The 22,943-nt window shown below is 50.3% G+C and overlaps 1 protein-coding gene across 1 annotated transcript in view; it reads left to right on the forward strand.

Annotated features, from left to right (window-relative positions):
• LOC144487031 (CD209 antigen-like protein C) overlaps positions 1-22,943 on the forward strand; it is a 48,638-nt gene that overhangs the window by 23,160 nt on the left and 2,535 nt on the right. The window contains exons 5-7 of the mRNA XM_078205075.1: positions 10,260-10,379; positions 13,121-13,263; positions 17,337-17,443. Of these exons, the coding sequence (XP_078061201.1) occupies positions 10,260-10,379; positions 13,121-13,263; positions 17,337-17,443 (370 nt within the window). The remainder of the gene's footprint in view (positions 1-10,259; positions 10,380-13,120; positions 13,264-17,336; positions 17,444-22,943) is intronic.

Here is a 22,943-nt window from a genome sequence, read left to right on the forward strand (position 1 = left end):
CACACCTCACTGTAACACTCTGATATACCCCACACCCCTCACTGTAACACTCTGATATATCCCACACCCCTCACTGTAACACTCTGATATATCCCACACCCCTCACTGTTACTCTCTGATATATCCCACACCCCTCACTGTAACACTCTGATATACCCCACACCCCTCACTGTAACACTCTAATATATCCCACACCCCTCACTGTAACACTCTGATATACCCCACACACCTCACTGTAACACTCTGATATACCCCACACCCCTCACTGTTACTCTCTGATATATCCCACACCCCTCACTGTAACACTCTGATATACCCCACACCCCTCACTGTAACACTCTGATATACTCCACACCCCTCACTGTAACACTCTGATATATCCCACACCCCTCACTGTAACACTCTGATATATCCCACACCCCTCACTGTAACACTCTGATATATCCCACACCCCTCACTGTAACACTCTGATATATCCCACACCCCTCACTGTAACACTCTGATATACCCCACACCCCTCACTGTAACACTCTGATGTATCCCACACCCCTCACTGTAACACTCTGATATACCCCACACCCCTCACTGTAACACTCTGATATATCCCACACCCCTCACTGTAACTCTCTGATATATCCCACACCGCTCACTGTAACTCTCTGATATATCCCACACCCCTCATTGTTACTCTCTCATATATCCCACACCCCTCAATGTAACACTCTGATATACCTCACACCCCTCACTGTAACACTCTGATATATCCGACCCCCTCACTGTAACACTCTGATATATCCCACACCCCTCACTGTAACACTCTGATATATCCCACACCCCTCACTGTAACGCTCTGATATATCCCACACCCTCACTGTAACACTCTGATATATCCCACACCCCTCACTGTAACACTCTGAGATATCCCACACCCCTCACTGTAACACTCTGATATATCCCACACCCCTCACTGTAACACTCTGATATATCCCACATCCCTCACTGTAACACTCTGATATACCCCACGCCCCTCACTGCAAAACTCTGATATACCCCACACCCCTCACTGTAACACTCTGATATATCCCACACCCCTCACTGTAACACTCTGATATATCCCACACCCCTCACTGTAACACTCTGATATACCCCACACCCCTCACTGTAACACTCTGATATACCCCACACCCCTCACTGTAACACTCTGATATACCCCACACCCCTCACTGTAACACTCTGATATATCCCACACCCCTCACTGTTACTCTCTGATATATCCCACACCCCTCACTGTAACACTCTGATATACCCCACACCCCTCACTGTAACACTCTAATATATCCCACACCCCTCACTGTAACACTCTGATATACCCACACCCCTCACTGTAACACTCTGATATATCACACACCCCTCACTGTAACACTCTGATATATCCCACACCCCTCACTGTAACACTCGGATATATCCCACACCCCTCACTGTGACACTCTGATATATCCCACACCCCGCACTGTAACACTCTGATATATCCCACACCCCTCACTGTAACACTCTGATATATCCCACACCCCTCACTGTAACACTCTGATATACCTCACACCCCTCTCTGTAACACTCTGATATATCCCACACCCCTCACTGTAACACTCGGATATATCCCACACCCCTCACTGTGACACTCTGATATATCCCACACCCCGCACTGTAACACTCTGATATATCCCACACCCATCACTGTAACACTCTGATATATCCCACACCCCTCACTGTAACACTCTGATATAACCCACACCCCTCACTGTAACACTCTGATATATCCCACACCCCTCACTGTAACACTCTGATATATCCCACACCCCTCACTGTAACACTCTGATATATCCCACACCCCCAACTGGAACACTCTGATATATCCCACACCCCTCACTGTTACTCTCTGATATATCCCACACCCCTCATGTAACACTCTGATATACCCCACACCCCTCACTGTAACACTCTGATATATCCCACACCCCTCACTGTAACACTCTGATATACCCCACACCCCTCACTGTAACACTCTGATATACTCCACACCCCTCACTGTAACACTCTGATACATCCCACACCCCTCACTGTAACACTCTGATATATCCCACACCCCTCACTGTAACACTCTGATATATCCCACACCCCTCACTGTTACTCTCTGATATATCCCACACCCCTCACTGTAACACTCTGATATACCCCACACCCCTCACTGTAACACTCTAATATATCCCACACCCCTCACTGTAACACTCTGATATACCCCACACACCTCACTGTAACACTCTGATATACCCCACACCCCTCACTGTTCCTCTCTGATATATCCCACACCCCTCACTGTAACACTCTGATATACCCCACACCCCTCACTGTAACACTCTGATATACTCCACACCCCTCACTGTAACACTCTGATATATCCCACACCCCTCACTGTCACACTCTGATATATCCCACACCCCTCACTGTAACACTCTGATATATCCCACAGCCCTCACTGTAACACTCTGATATATCCCACACCCCTCACTGTAACACTCTGATATATCCCACACCCCTCACTGTAACACTCTGATATATCCCACACCCCTCACTGTAACACTCTGATATACCCCACACCCCTCACTGTAACACTCTGATATATCCCACACCCCTCACTGTAACACTCTGATATACCCCACACCCCTCACTGTTCCTCTCTGATATATCCCACACCCCTCACTGTAACACTCTGATATACCCCACACCCCTCACTGTAACACTCTGATATACTCCACACCCCTCACTGTAACACTCTGATATATCCCACACCCCTCACTGTCACACTCTGATATATCCCACACCCCTCACTGTAACACTCTGATATATCCCACAGCCCTCACTGTAACACTCTGATATATCCCACACCCCTCACTGTAACACTCTGATATACCCCACACCCCTCACTGTAACACTCTGATATATCCCACACCCCTCACTGTAACACTCTGATATACCCCACACCCCTCACTGTAACACTCTGATACATCCCACACCCCTCACTGTAACACTCTGATATATCCCACACCCCTCACTGTAACACTCTGATATATCCCACATCCTCACTGTCACAATCTGATATACCCCACACCCCTCACTGTAACACTCTGATATACCCCACACCGCTCACTGTAACTCTCTGATATATCCCACACCCCTCATTGTTACTCTCTCATATATCCCACACCCCTCAATGTAACACTCTGATATACCTCACACCCCTCACTGTAACACTCTGATATATCCGACACCCTCACTGTAACACTCTGATATATCCCACACCCCTCACTGTAACACTCTGATATATCCCACACCCCTCACTGTAACGCTCTGATATATCCCACACCCTCACTGTAACACTCTGATATATCCCACACCCCTCACTGTAACACTCTGATATATCCCACACCCCTCACTGTAACACTCTGATATATCCCACATCCCTCACTGTAACACTCTGATATACCCCACACCCCTCACTGCAAAACTCTGATATACCCCACACCCCTCACTGTAACACTCTGATATATCCCACACCCCTCACTGTAACACTCTGATATATCCCACACCCCTCACTGTAACACTCTGATATACCCCACACCCCTCACTGTAACACTCTGATATACCCCACACCCCTCACTGTAACACTCTGATATACCCCACACCCCTCACTGTAACACTCTGATATACCCCACACCGCTCACTGTAACTCTCTGATATATCCCACACCCCTCATTGTTACTCTCTGATATATCCCACACCCCTCAATGTAACACTCTGATATACCTCACACCCCTCACTGTAACACTCTGATATATCCCACACCCCTCACTGTAACACTCTGATATATCCCACACCCCTCACTGTAACGCTCTGATATATCCCACACCCTCACTGTAACACTCTGATATATCCCACACCCCTCACTGTTACTCTCTGATATATCCCACACCCCTCATGTAACACTCTGATATACCCCACACCCCTCACTGTAACACTCTGATATATCCCACACCCCTCACTGTAACACTCTGATATACCCCACACCCCTCACTGTAACACTCTGATATACTCCACACCCCTCACTGTAACACTCTGATACATCCCACACCCCTCACTGTCACACTCTGATATATCCCACACCCCTCACTGTTACTCTCTGATATACCCCACACCCCTCACTGTAACACTCTGATATATCCCACACCCCTCACTGTAACACTCTGATATATCCCACACCCCTCACTGTAACACTCTGATATATCCCTCACACCTCACTGTAACACTCTGATATACCCCACACCCCTCACTGTAACACTCTGATATATCCCACACCCCTCACTGTAACACTCTGATATATCCCACACCCCTCACTGTTACTCTCTGATATATCCCACACCCCTCACTGTAACACTCTGATATACCCCACACCCCTCACTGTAACACTCTAATATATCCCACACCCCTCACTGTAACACTCTGATATACCCCACACACCTCACTGTAACACTCTGATATACCCCACACCCCTCACTGTTACTCTCTGATATATCCCACACCCCTCACTGTAACACTCTGATATACCCCACACCCCTCACTGTAACACTCTGATATACTCCACACCCCTCACTGTAACACTCTGATATATCCCACACCCCTCACTGTAACACTCTGATATATCCCACACCCCTCACTGTAACACTCTGATATATCCCACACCCCTCACTGTAACACTCTGATATATCCCACACCCCTCACTGTAACACTCTGATATACCCCACACCCCTCACTGTAACACTCTGATATATCCCACACCCCTCACTGTAACACTCTGATATACCCCACACCCCTCACTGTAACACTCTGATATATCCCACACCCCTCACTGTAACTCTCTGATATATCCCACACCGCTCACTGTAACTCTCTGATATATCCCACACCCCTCATTGTTACTCTCTCATATATCCCACACCCCTCAATGTAACACTCTGATATACCTCACACCCCTCACTGTAACACTCTGATATATCCGACACCCTCACTGTAACACTCTGATATATCCCACAGCCCTCACTGTAACACTCTGATATATCCCACACCCCTCACTGTAACGCTCTGATATATCCCACACCCTCACTGTAACACTCTGATATATCCCACACCCCTCACTGTAACACTCTGAGATATCCCACACCCCTCACTGTAACACTCTGATATATCCCACACCCCTCACTGTAACACTCTGATATATCCCACATCCCTCACTGTAACACTCTGATATACCCCACGCCCCTCACTGCAAAACTCTGATATACCCCACACCCCTCACTGTAACACTCTGATATATCCCACACCCCTCACTGTAACACTCTGATATATCCCACACCCCTCACTGTAACACTCTGATATACCCCACACCCCTCACTGTAACACTCTGATATACCCCACACCCCTCACTGTAACACTCTGATATACCCCACACCCCTCACTGTAACACTCTGATATACCCCACACCGCTCACTGTAACTCTCTGATATATCCCACACCCCTCATTGTTACTCTCTGATATATCCCACACCCCTCAATGTAACACTCTGATATACCTCACACCCCTCACTGTAACACTCTGATATATCCCACACCCCTCACTGTAACACTCTGATATATCCCACACCCTCACTGTAACACTCTGATATATCCCACACCCCTCACTGTAACACTCTGATATATCCCACACCCCTCACTGTAACACTCTGATATATCCCACACCCCTCACTGTAACACACTGATATTCCCCACACCCCTCACTGTAACACTCTGATATACCCCACACCCCTCACTGTAACACTCTGATATATTCACACCCATCACTGTAACACTCTGATATATCCCACACCCCTCACTGTAACACTCTGATATATCCCACACACCTCACTGTAACACTCTGATATATCCTACACCCCTCACTGTAACACTCTGATATGCCCCACACCCCTCACTGTAACACTCTGATATACCCCACACCCCTCACTGTAACACTCTGATATACCCCACACCCCTCACTGTAACACTCTGATATACCCCACACCCCTCACTGTAACACTCTGATATATCCCACACCCCTCACTGTAACACTCTGATATATCCCACACCCCTCACTGTAACACTCTGATATATCCCACACCCCTCACTGTAACACTCTGATATATCCCACACCCCTCACTGTAACACTCTGATATATCCCACACCCCTCACTGTAACACTCTGATATACCCCACACCCCTCACTGCAAAACTCTGATATACCCCACACCCCTCACTGTAACACTCTGATATACCCCACACCCCTCACTGTAACACTCTGATATATCCCACACCCCTCACTGTAACACTCTGATATATCCTACACCCCTCACTGTAACACTCTGATATATCCCACACCCCTCACTGTAACACTCTGATATATCCCACACCCCTCACTGTAACACTCTGATATATCCCACACCCCTCACTGTAACACTCTGATATACCCCACACCCCTCACTGCAAAACTCTGATATACCCCACACCCCTCACTGTAACACTCTGATATACCCCACACCCCTCACTGTAACACTCTGATATATCCCACACCTCTCACTGTAACACTCTGATATACCCCACACCCCTCACTGCAAAACTCTGATATACCCCACACCCCTCACTGTAACACTCTGATATACCCCACACCCCTCACTGTAACACTCTGATATACCCCACACCCCTCACTGTAACACTCTGATATACCTCACACCCCTCTCTGTAACACTCTGATATATCCCACACCCCTCACTGTAACACTCGGATATATCCCACACCCCTCACTGTGACACTCTGATATATCCCACACCCCGCACTGTAACACTCTGATATATCCCACACCCCTCACTGTAACACTCTGATATATCCCACACCCCTCACTGTAACACTCTGATATAACCCACACCCCTCACTGTAACACTCTGATATATCCCACACCCCTCACTGTAACACTCTGATATATCTCACACCCCTCACTGTAACACTCTGATATATCCCACACCCCCAACTGGAACACTCTGATATATCCCACACCCCTCACTGTTACTCTCTGATATATCCCACACCCCTCATGTAACACTCTGATATACCCCACACCCCTCACTGTAACACTCTGATATATCCCACACCCCTCACTGTAACACTCTGATATACCCCACACCCCTCACTGTAACACTCTGATATACTCCACACCCCTCACTGTAACACTCTGATATATCCCACACCCCTCACTGTCACACTCAGATATATCCCACACCCCTCACTGTTACTCTCTGATATATCCCACACCCCTCACTGTAACACTCTGATATATCCCACACCCCTCACTGTAACACTCTGATATACCCCACACCCCTCACTGTAACACTCTGATATATCCCACACCCCTCACTGTCACACTCTGATATATCCCACACCCCTCACTGTTACTCTCTGATATATCCCACACCCCTCACTGTAACACTCTGATATACCCCACACCCCTCACTGTAACACTCTAATATATCCCACACCCCTCACTGTAACACTCTGATATATCCCACACCCCTCACTGTAACACTCTGATATACCCCACACCCCTCACTGTTACTCTCTGATATATCCCACACCCCTCACTGTAACACTCTGATATACCCCACACCCCTCACTGTAACATTCTGATATACCCCACACCCCTCACTGTAACACTCTGATATACCCCACACCCCTCACTGTAACACTCTGATATACCCCACACCCCTCACTGTAACACTCTGATATACCCCACACCCCTCACTGTAACACTCTGATATACCCCACACCCCTCACTGTAACACTCTGATATACCCCACACCCCTCACTGTAACACTCTGATATATCCCACACCCCTCACTGTAACACACTGATATATCCCACACCCCTCACTGTAACACTCTGATATATCCCACACCCCTCACTGTAACACTCTGATATACCCCACACCCCTCACTGTAACACTCTGATATATCCCACACCCCTCACTGTAACACTCTGATATATCCCACACCCCTCACTGTAACACTCTGATATACCCCACACCCCTCACTGTAACACTCTGATATACCCCACACCCCTCACTGTAACACTCTGATATACCCACACCCCTCACTGTAACACTCTGATATATCCCACACCCCTCACTGTAACACTCTGATATATCCCACACCCCTCACTGTAACACTCTGATATATCCCACACCCCTCACTGTAACACTCTGATATATCCCACACCCCTCACTGTAACACTCTGATATACCCCACACCCCTCACTGTGACACTCTGATATACCCCACACCCCTCACTGTAACACTCTGATATATCCCACACCCCTCACTGTAACACTCTGATATACCCCACACCCCTCACTGTAACACTCTGATATATCCCACACCCCTCACTGTAACACTCTGATATACCCCACACCCCTCACTGTAACACTCTGATATACCCCACACCCCTCACTGTAACACTCTGATATATCCCACACCCCTCACTGTAACACTCTGATATACCCCACACCCCTCACTGTAACACTCTGATATATCCCACACCCCTCACTGTAACACTCTGATATACCCCACACCCCTCACTGTAACACTCTGATATATCCCACACCCCTCACTGTAACACTCTGATATACCCCACACCCCTCACTGTAACACTCTGATATATCCCACACCCCTCACTGTAACACTCTGATATACCCCACACCCCTCACTGTAACACTCTGATATATCCCACATCCCTCACTGTAACACTCTGATATATCCCACACCCCTCACTGTAACACTCTGATATACCCCACACCCCTCACTGTAACACTCTGATATACCCCACACCCCTCACTGTAACACTCTGATATATCCCACACCCCTCACTGTAACACTCTGATATACCCCACACCCCTCACTGTAACACTCTGATATATCCCACACCCCTCACTGTAACACTCTGATATACCCCACACCCCTCACTGTAACACTCTGATATATCCCACACCCCTCACTGTAACACTCTGATATACCCCACACCCCTCACTGTAACACTCTGATATATCCCACACCCCTCACTGTAACACTCTGATATACCCCACACCCCTCACTGTAACACTCTGATATATCCCACATCCCTCACTGTAACACTCTGATATATCCCACACCCCTCACTGTAACACTCTGATATACCCCACACCCCTCACTGTAACACTCTGATATACCCCACACCCCTCACTGTAACACTCTGATATATCCCACACCCCTCACTGTAACACTCTGATATACCCCACACCCCTCACTGTAACACTCTGATATATCCCACACCCCTCACTGTAACACTCTGATATACCCCACACCCCTCACTGTAACACTCTGATATACCCCACACCCCTCACTGTAACACTCTGATATACCCCACACCCCTCACTGTAACACTCTGATATATCCCACACCCCTCACTGTAACACTCTGATATACCCCACACCCCTCACTGTAACACTCTGATATATCCCACACCCCTCACTGTAACACTCTGATATACCCCACACCCCTCACTGTAACACTCTGATATATCCCACACCCCTCACTGTAACACTCTGATATATCCCACACCCCTCACTGTAACACTCTGATATATCCCACAGCCCTCACTGTAACACTCTGATATATCCCACACCCCTCACTGTAACACTCTGATATATCCCACAGCCCTCACTGTAACACTCTGATATATCCCACACCCCTCACTGTAACACTCTGATATATCCCACACCCCTCACTGTAACACTCTGATATATCCCACACCCCTCACTGTAACACTCTGATGTACCCCACACCCCTCACTGTAACACTCTGATATACCCCACACCCCTCACTGTAACACTCTGATATATCCCACACCCCTCACTGTAACACTCTGATATACCCCACACCCCTCACTGTTACTCTCTGATATACCCCACACCCCTCACTGTAACACTCTGATATATCCCACAGCCCTCACTGTAACACTCTGATATACCCCACACCCCTCACTGTTACTCTCTGATATACCCCACTCTCTCTCCTCTCACTCGCTCTGTCTCTCTCAGTCCTACAGTTGACCCAGGACTACAGAAAGGAACAACACACCCTGCGTGAAATGTCCAAGATGCTTTCACAGAGCAGGGAAAGTGCAACCTCTCTCTGCGCCACCCTCCGAAACATGTCTGGTGAGTCGGAGCTAATAGCCTCCCTTTCCTCACATCCCCCCTCCTGACCCTTTATCCCCTTCCTGGATTCCTGATGTCCCCTTCTCCCCACATCTCCCCTCGGTTCTGTTACGGACGGGAGCTATTTGCCTGAAACATATGATTAATGTGTTTTTTGTCCGTGATGATTAACGTGCTACCAGTTTGATTTCCATCTATCTCTCATCGAATCATAGAATCCCAACAGTGCAGAAGTAGGACATTCGGCCCATCTAATCTGTACCGACAACAATCCCACACAGGCCCAGTCCCCGCAACCCCACAAATCTACCCTGCTGATCCCCTCACACTGAGGGGCAATTTAGCATGGCCAATCCACCCTAACCTGCACATCTTTGGACACTAAGGGACAATTTAGCATGGCCAATCCACCCTAACCTGCACATCTTTGGACACTAAGGGACAATTTAGCATGGCCAATCCACCTAACCTGCACATCTTTGGACACTAAGGGGGAATTTAGCATGGCCAATCCACTTAACCTGCACATCTTTGGACACTAAGGGGCAATTTAGCATGGCCAATCCACCTAACCTGTACATCTTTGGACACTAAGGGACAATTTAGCATGGCCAATCCACCTAACCTAAACATCTTTGGACACTGAGGGGAAATTTAGCATGGCCAATCCACCTAACCTGCGCATCTTTGGACACTAAGTGGCAATTTAGCATGGCCAATCCACCCAACCTACACATCTTTGGACACTAAGGGGAAATTTAGCATGGCCAATCCACCCAACCTACACATCTTTGGACACTAAGTGGCAATTTAGCATGGCCAATCCACCCTAACCTGCACATCTTTGGACACTAAGGGACAATTTAGCATGGCCAATCCACCTAACCTGCACATCTTTGGACACTAAGGGGCAATTTAGCATGGCCAATCCACCTAACCTGCACATCTTTGGACACTAAGGGGGAATTTAGCATGGCCAATCCACCTAACCTGCACATCTTTGGACACGAAGGGGCAATTTAGCATGGCCAATCCACCCTAACCTGTACATCTTTGGACACTAAGGGACAATTTAGCATGGCCAATCCCCCTAACCTACACATCTTTGGACACTAAGGGACAATTTAGCATGGCCAATCCACCCAACCTGCACATCTTTGGACACTAAGGGACAATTTAGCATGGCCAATCCACCCAACCTACACATCTTTGGACACTAAGTGGCAATTTAGCATGGCCAATCCACCCAACCTACACATCTTTGACACTAAGTGGCAATTTAGCATGGCCAATCCACCCAACCTACACATCTTTGGACACTAAGGGACAATTTAGCATGGCCAATCCACCCAACCTACACATCTTTGGACATTAAGGGGAAATTTAGCATGGCCAATCCACCTAACCTACACATCTTTGAACTGTGGGAGGAAACTGGAGCACCCAGAAGAAACCCACGCAGACACAGGGAGAACGTGCAAACTCCGCACAGACAGTGTCCCGAGCCGGGAATTGAACCTGGGTCCCTGGCGCTGTGAGGCAGCAGTGCTAACCCACTGTGCCACCGTGCCGCCCTTGTGATTTTGACATGTCCCAGTTATCCATTAAACATCCCACAGGAATCCTGAAACAGGATGAACTCAGAGGGTTAGTTTATTCGTGGACTCTCCTGCTCCGTTTATAGAACCAAAGAAGGTGGTGCGCAGCGGGAGATGGAGGGGCTGAGGGCTGGGTTGGTGGAGGAGGGAATAGGAAGGGTGAGAGACACAGGGAGAAGGCCACACAGTGAAAAGATTTACTGTGTGACTCCATTCCAATCTCCTGTATCAAAAGTCGAATGGTATAAGCCTTCACAAAGCTCGGCAGGCTGAAGACTGATGCTGGATAATTGACTCTTCCTGTAGAGGTGGCGGCCACAGTGGGGGTAAGCACACAGAGATGCTTCAATCTCTCAGGCGATGGTGTATGAGGTGCGCACGGATGACTCAGTCGGCAGGCGTGAGCTCCAGCACTTGGCCGGCTTGATGAGGGTGGGAGTTGTTGCTGCTGCCACTGGATTGATGGCGGACAGCGCAGGCCATTGCCTGGAGTTGTCTTCCTGTTGAGAGATCAGGCAGTAACCGCCGGAATTCTGTTCCAACGGACGATAGTGCGACGGAGATTGTTGCGGGGGGGGGGAAGCGGGAGGGCTTGGGACACACCCCCTGTAACAGGCTGGAGAGAGAGGGGCTGAATGGCCTCCTCCTGTTCCTGTGTAACAGGCTGGAGAGAGAGAGGGGCTGAATGGCCTCCTCCTGTTCCTGTGTAACAGGCTGGAGAGAGAGGGGCTGAATGGCCTCCTCCTGTTCCTGTGTAACAGGCTGGAGAGAGAGGGGCTGAATGGCCTCCTCCTGTTCCTGTGTAACAGGCTGGAGAGAGAGAGGGGCTGAATGGCCTCCTCCTGTTCCTGTGTAACAGGCTGGAGAGAGAGAGGGGCTGAATGGCCTCCTCCAGTTCCTGAGTTACAGGCTGGAGAGAGAGAGGGGCTGAATGGCCTCCTCCTGATCCTTTGTAACAGGCTGGAGAGAGAGATGGGCTGAATGGCCTCCTCCTGATCCTTTGTAACAGGCTGGAGAGAGAGAGGGGCTGAATGGCCTCCTCCTGTTCCTGTGTAACAGGCTGGAGAGAGAGGGGCTGAATGGCCTCCTCCTGTTCCAAATTTTTAATGTATTTCTCCGAATGAATACTTTATTATTTCTCAGATTCTCTCTGTCCGAGTGGCTGGAAACTTCACAATCACAGCTGCTACAGATTCTCCATAGCCACTGAGAACTGGGAAACGGCAAAGCGAGAATGTGAATCCCTAAACTCACACCTCCTCATCATCAATACAGACCAGGAACACGTGAGAATGATGGCAACACCTGTCAGAATGTGTTAGAGAGAAAATATCCCCCTGCACTGTCCCCCATCAAACACTCCCAGGACAGATACAGCACGGGGTTAGATACAGAGTAAAGCTCCCTCTACACTGTCCCCCATCAAACACTCCCAGGACAGGTACAGCACGGGGTTAGATACAGAGTAAAGCTCCCTCTACACTGTCCCCCATCAAACACTCCCAGGACAGGTACAGCACGGGGTTAGATACAGAGTAAAGCTCCCTCTACACTGTCCCCCATCAAACACTCCCAGGACAGGTACAGCACGGGGTTAGATACAGAGTAAAGCTCCCTCTACACTGTCCCACATCAAACACTCCCAGGACAGGTACAGCACGGGGTTAGATACAGAGTAAAGCTCCCTCTACACTCTCCCCCATCTAACACTCCCAGGACAGGTACAGCACGGGGTTAGATACAGAGTAAAGCTCCCTCTACACTCTCCCCCATCTAACACTCCCAGGACAGGTACAGCACGGGGTTAGATACAGAGTAAAGCTCCCTCTACACTGTCCCCCATCAAACACTCCCAGGACAGGTACAGCACGGGGTTAGATACAGAGTAAAGCTCCCTCTACACTGTCCCACATCAAACACTCCCAGGACAGGTACAGCACGGGGTTAGATACAGAGTAAAGCTCCCTCTACACTCTCCCCCATCTAACACTCCCAGGACAGGTACAGCACGGGGTTAGATACAGAGTAAAGCTCCCTCTACACTGTCCCCATCAAACACTCTCAGGACAGGTACAGCACGGGTTAGATACAGAGTAAAGCTCCCTCTACACTGTCCCCATCAAACACTCCCAGGACAGGTACAGCACGGGGTTAGATACAGAGTAAAGCTCCCTCTACACTGTCCCCATCAAACACTCTCAGGACAGGTACAGCACGGGTTAGATACAGAGTAAAGCTCCCTCTAAACTGTCCCCATCAAACACTCCCAGGACAGGTACAGCACGGGGTTAGATACAGAGTAAAGCTCCCTCTATACTGTCTCCATCAAACACTCCCAGGGCACGTACAGCACGGGTTTAGATCGAGAGTAAAGCTCCCTCTACACTGTCCCCATCAAACACTCCCAGGACAGGTACAGCACGGGGTTAGATACAGAGTAAAGCTCGCTCTGCACTGTCCCCCATCAAACACTCCCAGGACAGGTACAGCACGGGGTTAGATACAGAGTAAAGTTCCCTCTTCACTGTCCCCATCAAACACTACCAGGACAGGTACAGCACGGGGTTAGATACAGAGTAAAGCTCCCTCTACACTGTCCCCCATCAAACACTCCCAGGACAGGTACAGCACGGGATTAGATACAGAGTAAAGCTCCCTATACACTGTCCCCATCAAACACTCCCAGGACAGGTACAGCACGGGGTTAGATACAGAGTAAATCTCCATCTACACTGTCCCCATCAAACACACCCAGGACAGGTACAGCACGGGGTTAGATACAGAGTAAAGCTCCCTCTACACTGTCCCCCATCAAATACTCCCAGGACAGGTACAGCACGGGGTTAGATACAGAGTAAAGCTCCCTCTACACTGTCCCCCATCAAACACTCCCAGGACAGGTACAGCACGGGGTTAGATACAGAGTAAAGCTCCCTCTACACTGTCCCCCATCAAACACTCCCAGGACAGGTACAGCACGTGATTAGATACAGAGTAAAGCTCCCTCTACACTGTCCCCCATCAAACACTCCCAGGACAGGTACAGCACGGGGTTAGATACAGAGTAAAGCTCCCTCTACACTGTCCCCATCAAACACACCCAGGACAGGTACAGCACGGGGTTAGATACAGAGTAAAGCTCCCTCTACACTGTCCCCCATCAAACACTCCCAGGACAGGTACAGCACGTGATTAGATACAGAGTAAAGCTCCCTCTACACTGTCCCCCATCAAACACTCCCAGGACAGGTACAGCACGGGGTTAGATACAGAGTAAAGCTCCCTCTACACTGTCCCCATCAAACACTCCCAGGACAGGTACAGCACGGGGTGAGATACAGAGTAAAGCTCCCTCTACACTGTCCCCATCAAACACTCCCAGGACAGGTACAGCACGGGGTTAGATACAGAGTAAAGCTCCCTCTACACTGTCCCCATCAAACACTCTCAGGACAGGTACAGCACGGGTTAGATACAGAGTAAAGCTCCCTCTAAACTGTCCCCATCAAACACTCCCAGGACAGGTACAGCACGGGGTTAGATACAGAGTAAAGCTCCCTCTATACTGTCTCCATCAAACACTCCCAGGGCACGTACAGCACGGGTTTAGATCGAGAGTAAAGCTCCCTCTACACTGTCCCCCATCAAACACTCCCAGGACAGGTACAGCACGGGATTAGATACAGAGTAAAGCTCCCTCTACACTGTCCCTCATCAAACACTCCCAGGACAGGTACAGCACGGGGTTAGATACAGAGTAAATCTCCATCTACACTGTCCCCCATCAAACACTCCCAGGACAGGTACAGCACGGGGTTAGATACAGAGTAAAGCTCCCTCTACACTGTCCCCATCAAACACTCCCAGGACAGGTACAGCACGGGGTGAGATACAGAGTAAAGCTCCCTCTACACTGTCCCCATCAAACACTCCCAGGACAGGTACAGCACGGGGTTAGATACAGAGTAAAGCTCCCTCTACACTGTCCCCATCAAACACTCTCAGGACAGGTACAGCACGGGTTAGATACAGAGTAAAGCTCCCTCTATACTGTCTCCATCAAACACTCCCAGGGCACGTACAGCACGGGTTTAGATCGAGAGTAAAGCTCCCTCTACACTGTCCCCCATCAAACACTCCCAGGACAGGTACAGCACGGGATTAGATACAGAGTAAAGCTCCCTCTACACTGTCCCTCATCAAACACTCCCAGGACAGGTACAGCACGGGGTTAGATACAGAGTAAATCTCCATCTACACTGTCCCCCATCAAACACTCCCAGGACAGGTACAGCACGGGGTTAGATACAGAGTAAAGCTCCCTCTACACTGTCCCCATCAAACACTCCCAGGACAGGTACAGCACGGGGTGAGATACAGAGTAAAGCTCCCTCTACACTGTCCCCATCAAACACTCCCAGGACAGGTACAGCACGGGGTTAGATACAGAGTAAAGCTCCCTCTACACTGTCCCCATCAAACACTCTCAGGACAGGTACAGCACGGGTTAGATACAGAGTAAAGCTCCCTCTAAACTGTCCCCATCAAACACTCCCAGGACAGGTACAGCACGGGGTTAGATACAGAGTAAAGCTCCCTCTATACTGTCTCCATCAAACACTCCCAGGGCACGTACAGCACGGGTTTAGATCGAGAGTAAAGCTCCCTCTACACTGTCCCCCATCAAACACTCCCAGGACAGGTACAGCACGGGATTAGATACAGAGTAAAGCTCCCTCTACACTGTCCCCATCAAACACTCCCAGGACAGGTACAGCACGGGGTTAGATACAGAGTAAAGCTCCCTCTACACTGTCCCTCATCAAACACTCCCAGGACAGGTACAGCACGGGGTTAGATACAGAGTAAATCTCCATCTACACTGTCCCCATCAAACACACCCAGGACAGGTACAGCACGGGGTTAGATACAGAGTAAAGCTCCCTCTACACTGTCCCCCATCAAACACTCCCAGGGCAGGTACAGCACGGGGTTAGATACAGAGTAAAGCTCCCTCTACACTGTCCCCCATCAAACACTCCCAGGACAGGTACAGCACGGGGTTAGATACAGAGTAAAGCTCCCTCTACACTGTCCCCCATCAAACACTCCCAGGACAGGTACAGCACGGAGTTAGATACAGAGTAAAGCTACCTCTACACTGTCCCCATCAAACACTCCCAGGACAGGTACAGCACGGTGTTAGATACAGAGTAAAGCTCCCTCTACACTGTCCCCCATCAAACACTCCCAGGACAGGTACAGCACGGGGTTAGATACAGAGTAAACACAGAGATAAGGAGCTGTGTGTGTGAGTTGAGACAGTGACAGTAACTCCACAAACTTGTTTCTTCTCTAGAATTTTGTAATCCAATCCATGCCGGAAAAGAATCAGCAGTATCTGATTGGACTCACAGATCAAGATAGTGAAGGAAACTGGGAATGGGTCGATGGGACCTCAGTGAGGTGAGTCCCAGCATCGGATCCGGAGAGAGCGGGACAGAGGGATTAGTTTGGGGATTGATACAGGGCTATGGGGAGCGAGTGGGACAGTGGGATTAGTTTGGGATTTATACAGGGCTATGGGGAGAGAGTGGGACAGTGTGATTAGTTTGGGATTGATACAGGGCTATGGGGAGGGAGCGGGACAGTGGGATTAGTTTGGGATTGATACAGGGCTATGGGGAGAGAGCGGGACAGTGGGATTAGTTTGGGATTGATACAGGGCTATGGGGAGGGAGCGGGACCGTGGGATTAGTTTGGCATTGATACAGGGCTATGGGGAGCGAGTGGGACAGTGGGATTAGTTTGGGATTTATACAGGGCTATGGGGAGAGAGTGGGACAGTGTGATTAGTTTGGGATTGATACAGGGCTATGGGGAGAGAGTGGGGCAGTGGGATTAGTTTGGGGATTGATACAGGGCTATGGGGAGAGAGCGGGGCAGTGGGATTAGTTTGGGGATTGATACAGGGCTATGGGGAGAGAGTGGGACAGTGGGATTAGTTTGGGGATTGATACAGGGCTATGGGGAGAGAGCGGGGCAGTGGGATTAGTTTGGGGATTGATACAGGGCTATGGGGAGCGAGTGGGACAGTGGGATTAGTTTGGGATTTATACAGGGCTATGGGGAGAGAGCGGGACAGTGGGATTAGTTTGGGATTGATACAGGGCTATGGGGAGAGAGCGGGGCAGTGTGATTAGTTTGGGATTGATACAGGGCTATGGGGAGAGAGCGGGACAGTGGGATTAGTTTGGGGATTGATACAGGGCTATGGGGAGAGAGCGGGACAGTGGGATTAGTTTGGGGATTGATACAGGGCAATGGGGAGAGAGTGGGGCAGTGGGATTAGTTTGGGGATTGATACAGGGCTATGGGGAGAGAGCGGGACAGTGGGATTAGTTTGGGGATTGATACAGGGCTATGGGGAGAGAGTGGGGCAGTGGGATTAGTTTGGGGATTGATACAGGGCTATGGGGAGAGAGCGGGACAGTGGGATTAGTTTGGGGATTGATACAGGGCTATGGGGAGAGAGTGGGGCGGTGGGATTAGTTTGGGGATTGATACAGGGCAATGGGGAGAGACTGGGGCAGTGGGATTAGTTTGGGGATTGATACAGGGCTATGGGGAGAGAGTGGGACAGTGGGATTAGGTTGTTATTGATACAGGGCTATGGGGAGAGAGTGGGACAGTGGGATTAGTTTGGGGATTGATACAGGGCTATGGGGAGAGAGTGGGGCGGTGGGATTAGTTTGGGGATTGATACAGGGCAATGGGGAGAGACTGGGGCAGTGGGATTAGTTTGGGGATTGATACAGGGCAATGGGGAGAGACTGGGGCAGTGGGATTAGTTTGGGGATTGATACAGGGCTATGGGGAGAGAGTGGGGCAGTGGGATTAGTTTGGATTGATACAGGGCTATGGGGAGAGAGTGGGACAGTGGGATTAGTTTGGGGATTGATACAGGGCTATGGGGAGAGAGCGGGGCAGTGGGATTAGTTTGGGGATTGATCCAGGGCTATGGGGAGAGAGCGGGGCAGTGGGATTAGTTTGGCGATTGATACAGGGCTATGGGGAGAGAGCGGGGCAGTGGGGTTAGTTTGGGATTGATACAGGGCTATGGGGAGAGAGTGGGACAGTGGGATTAGTTTGGGGATTGATCCAGGGCTATGGGGAGAGAGCGGGGCAGTGGGATTAGTTTGGGGATTTATACAGGGCTATGGGGAGAGAGTGGGACAGTGTGATTAGTTTGGGATTGATACAGGGCTATGGGGAGAGAGTGGGGCAGTGGGATTAGTTTGGGGATTGATACAGGGCTATGGGGAGAGAGCGGGGCAGTGGGATTAGTTAGGGGATTGATACAGGGCTATGGGGAGAGAGTGGGACAGTGGGATTAGTTTGGGGATTGATACAGGGCTATGGGGAGAGAGCGGGGCAGTGGGATTAGTTTGGGGATTGATACAGGGCTATGGGGAGCGAGTGGGACAGTGGGATTAGTTTGTGATTTATACAGGGCTATGGGGAGAGAGCGGGACAGTGGGATTAGTTTGGGATTGATACAGGGCTATGGGGAGAGAGCGGGGCAGTGTGATTAGTTTGGGATTGATACAGGGCTATGGGGAGAGAGCGGGACAGTGGGATTAGTTTGGGGATTGATACAGGGCTATGGGGAGAGAGCGGGACAGTGGGATTAGTTTGGGGATTGATACAGGGCAATGGGGAGAGAGTGGGGCAGTGGGATTAGTTTGGGGATTGATACAGGGCTATGGGGAGAGAGCGGGACAGTGGGATTAGTTTGGGGATTGATACAGGGCTATGGGGAGAGAGTGGGGCAGTGGGATTAGTTTGGGGATTGATACAGGGCTATGGGGAGAGAGCGGGACAGTGGGATTAGTTTGGGGATTGATACAGGGCTATGGGGAGAGAGTGGGGCGGTGGGATTAGTTTGGGGATTGATACAGGGCAATGGGGAGAGACTGGGGCAGTGGGATTAGTTTGGGGATTGATACAGGGCTATGGGGAGAGAGTGGGACAGTGGGATTAGGTTGTTATTGATACAGGGCTATGGGGAGAGAGTGGGACAGTGGGATTAGTTTGGGGATTGATACAGGGCTATGGGGAGAGAGTGGGGCGGTGGGATTAGTTTGGGGATTGATACAGGGCAATGGGGAGAGACTGGGGCAGTGGGATTAGTTTGGGGATTGATACAGGGCAATGGGGAGAGACTGGGGCAGTGGGATTAGTTTGGGGATTGATACAGGGCTATGGGGAGAGAGTGGGGCAGTGGGATTAGTTTGGATTGATACAGGGCTATGGGGAGAGAGTGGGACAGTGGGATTAGTTTGGGGATTGATACAGGGCTATGGGGAGAGAGCGGGGCAGTGGGATTAGTTTGGGGATTGATCCAGGGCTATGGGGAGAGAGCGGGGCAGTGGGATTAGTTTGGCGATTGATACAGGGCTATGGGGAGAGAGCGGGGCAGTGGGATTAGTTTGGGATTGATACAGGGCTATGGGGAGAGAGTGGGACAGTGGGATTAGTTTGGGGATTGATCCAGGGCTATGGGGAGAGAGCGGGGCAGTGGGATTAGTTTGGGGATTGATACAGGGCTATGGGGAGAGAGCGGGGCAGTGGGATTAGTTTGGGATTGATACAGGGCTATGGGGAGAGAGTTGGACAGTGGGATTAGTTTGGGGATTGATACAGGGCTATGGGGAGAGAGTGGGACAGTGGGATTAGTTTGGGATTGATACAGGGCTATGGGGACAGAGTGGGGCAGTGGGATTAGTTTGGGGATTGATACAGGGCTATGGGGAGAGAGTGGGGCAGTGGGATTAGTTTGGGGATTGATACAGGGCTATGGGGAGAGAGCGGGACAGTGGGATTAGTTTGGGGATTGATACAGGGCTATGGGGAGAGAGTGGGGCAGTGGGATTAGTTTGGGGATTGATACAGGGCGATGGGGAGAGAGTGGGACAGTGGGATTAGTTTGGGGATTGATCCAGGGCTATGGGGAGAGAGTGGGACAGTGGGATTAGTTTGGGGATTGATACAGGGCTATGGGGAGAGAGTGGGACAGTGGGTTTAGTTTGGGGATTGATACAGGGCTATGGGGAGAGAGAGGGGCAGTGGGATTAGTTTGGGGATTGATACAGGGCTATGGGGAGAGAGCGGGACAGTGGGATTAGGTTGTTATTGATACAGGGCTATGGGGAGAGAGCGGGACAGTGGGATTAGGTTGTTATTGATACAGGGCTATGGGGAGAGAGCGGGGCAGTGTGATTAGTTTGGGATTGATACAGGGCTATGGGGAGAGAGCGGGACAGTGGGATTAGTTTGGGGATTGATACAGGGCTATGGGGAGAGAGCGGGACAGTGGGATTAGTTTGGGGATTGATACAGGGCAATGGGGAGAGAGTGGGGCAGTGGGATTAGTTTGGGGATTGATACAGGGCTATGGGGAGAGAGCGGGACAGTGGGATTAGTTTGGGGATTGATACAGGGCTATGGGGAGAGAGTGGGGCAGTGGGATTAGTTTGGGGATTGATACAGGGCTATGGGGAGAGAGCGGGACAGTGGGATTAGTTTGGGGATTGATACAGGGCTATGGGGAGAGAGTGGGGCGGTGGGATTAGTTTGGGGATTGATACAGGGCAATGGGGAGAGAGTGGGGCAGTGGGATTAGTTTGGGGATTGATACAGGGCTATGGGGAGAGAGTGGGACAGTGGGATTAGGTTGTTATTGATACAGGGCTATGGGGAGAGAGTGGGACAGTGGGATTAGTTTGGGGATTGATACAGGGCTATGGGGAGAGAGTGGGGCGGTGGGATTAGTTTGGGGATTGATACAGGGCAATGGGGAGAGACTGGGGCAGTGGGATTAGTTTGGGGATTGATACAGGGCAATGGGGAGAGACTGGGGCAGTGGGATTAGTTTGGGGATTGATACAGGGCTATGGGGAGAGAGTGGGGCAGTGGGATTAGTTTGGATTGATACAGGGCTATGGGGAGAGAGTGGGACAGTGGGATTAGTTTGGGGATTGATACAGGGCTATGGGGAGAGAGCGGGGCAGTGGGATTAGTTTGGGGATTGATCCAGGGCTATGGGGAGAGAGCGGGGCAGTGGGATTAGTTTGGCGATTGATACAGGGCTATGGGGAGAGAGCGGGGCAGTGGGATTAGTTTGGGATTGATACAGGGCTATGGGGAGAGAGTGGGACAGTGGGATTAGTTTGGGGATTGATCCAGGGCTATGGGGAGAGAGCGGGGCAGTGGGATTAGTTTGGGGATTGATACAGGGCTATGGGGAGAGAGCGGGGCAGTGGGATTAGTTTGGGATTGATACAGGGCTATGGGGAGAGAGTGGGACAGTGGGATTAGTTTGGGGATTGATACAGGGCTATGGGGAGAGAGTGGGACAGTGGGATTAGTTTGGGATTGATACAGGGCTATGGGGACAGAGTGGGGCAGTGGGATTAGTTTGGGGATTGATACAGGGCTATGGGGAGAGAGTGGGGCAGTGGGATTAGTTTGGGGATTGATACAGGGCTATGGGGAGAGAGCGGGACAGTGGGATTAGTTTGGGGATTGATACAGGGCTATGGGGAGAGAGTGGGACAGTGTGATTAGTTTGGGGATTGATACAGGGCTATGGGGAGAGAGCGGGACAGTGGGATTAGTTTGAGGATTGATACAGGGCTATGGGGACAGAGTGGGGCAGTGGGATTAGTTTGGGGATTGATCCAGGGCTATGGGGAGAGAGTGGGGCAGTGGGATTAGTTTGGGGATTGATACAGGGCTATGGGGAGAGAGTGGGACAGTGGGATTAGTTTGGGGATTGATCCAGGGCTATGGGGAGAGAGTGGGACAGTGGGATTAGTTTGGGGATTGATACAGGGCTATGGGGAGAGAGTGGGACAGTGGGTTTAGTTTGGGGATTGATACAGGGCTATGGGGAGAGAGAGGG

This window comes from Mustelus asterias, unplaced genomic scaffold, assembly GCF_964213995.1.
Source record: "Mustelus asterias unplaced genomic scaffold, sMusAst1.hap1.1 HAP1_SCAFFOLD_555, whole genome shotgun sequence".
Lineage (NCBI taxonomy): Eukaryota > Metazoa > Chordata > Chondrichthyes > Carcharhiniformes > Triakidae > Mustelus > Mustelus asterias.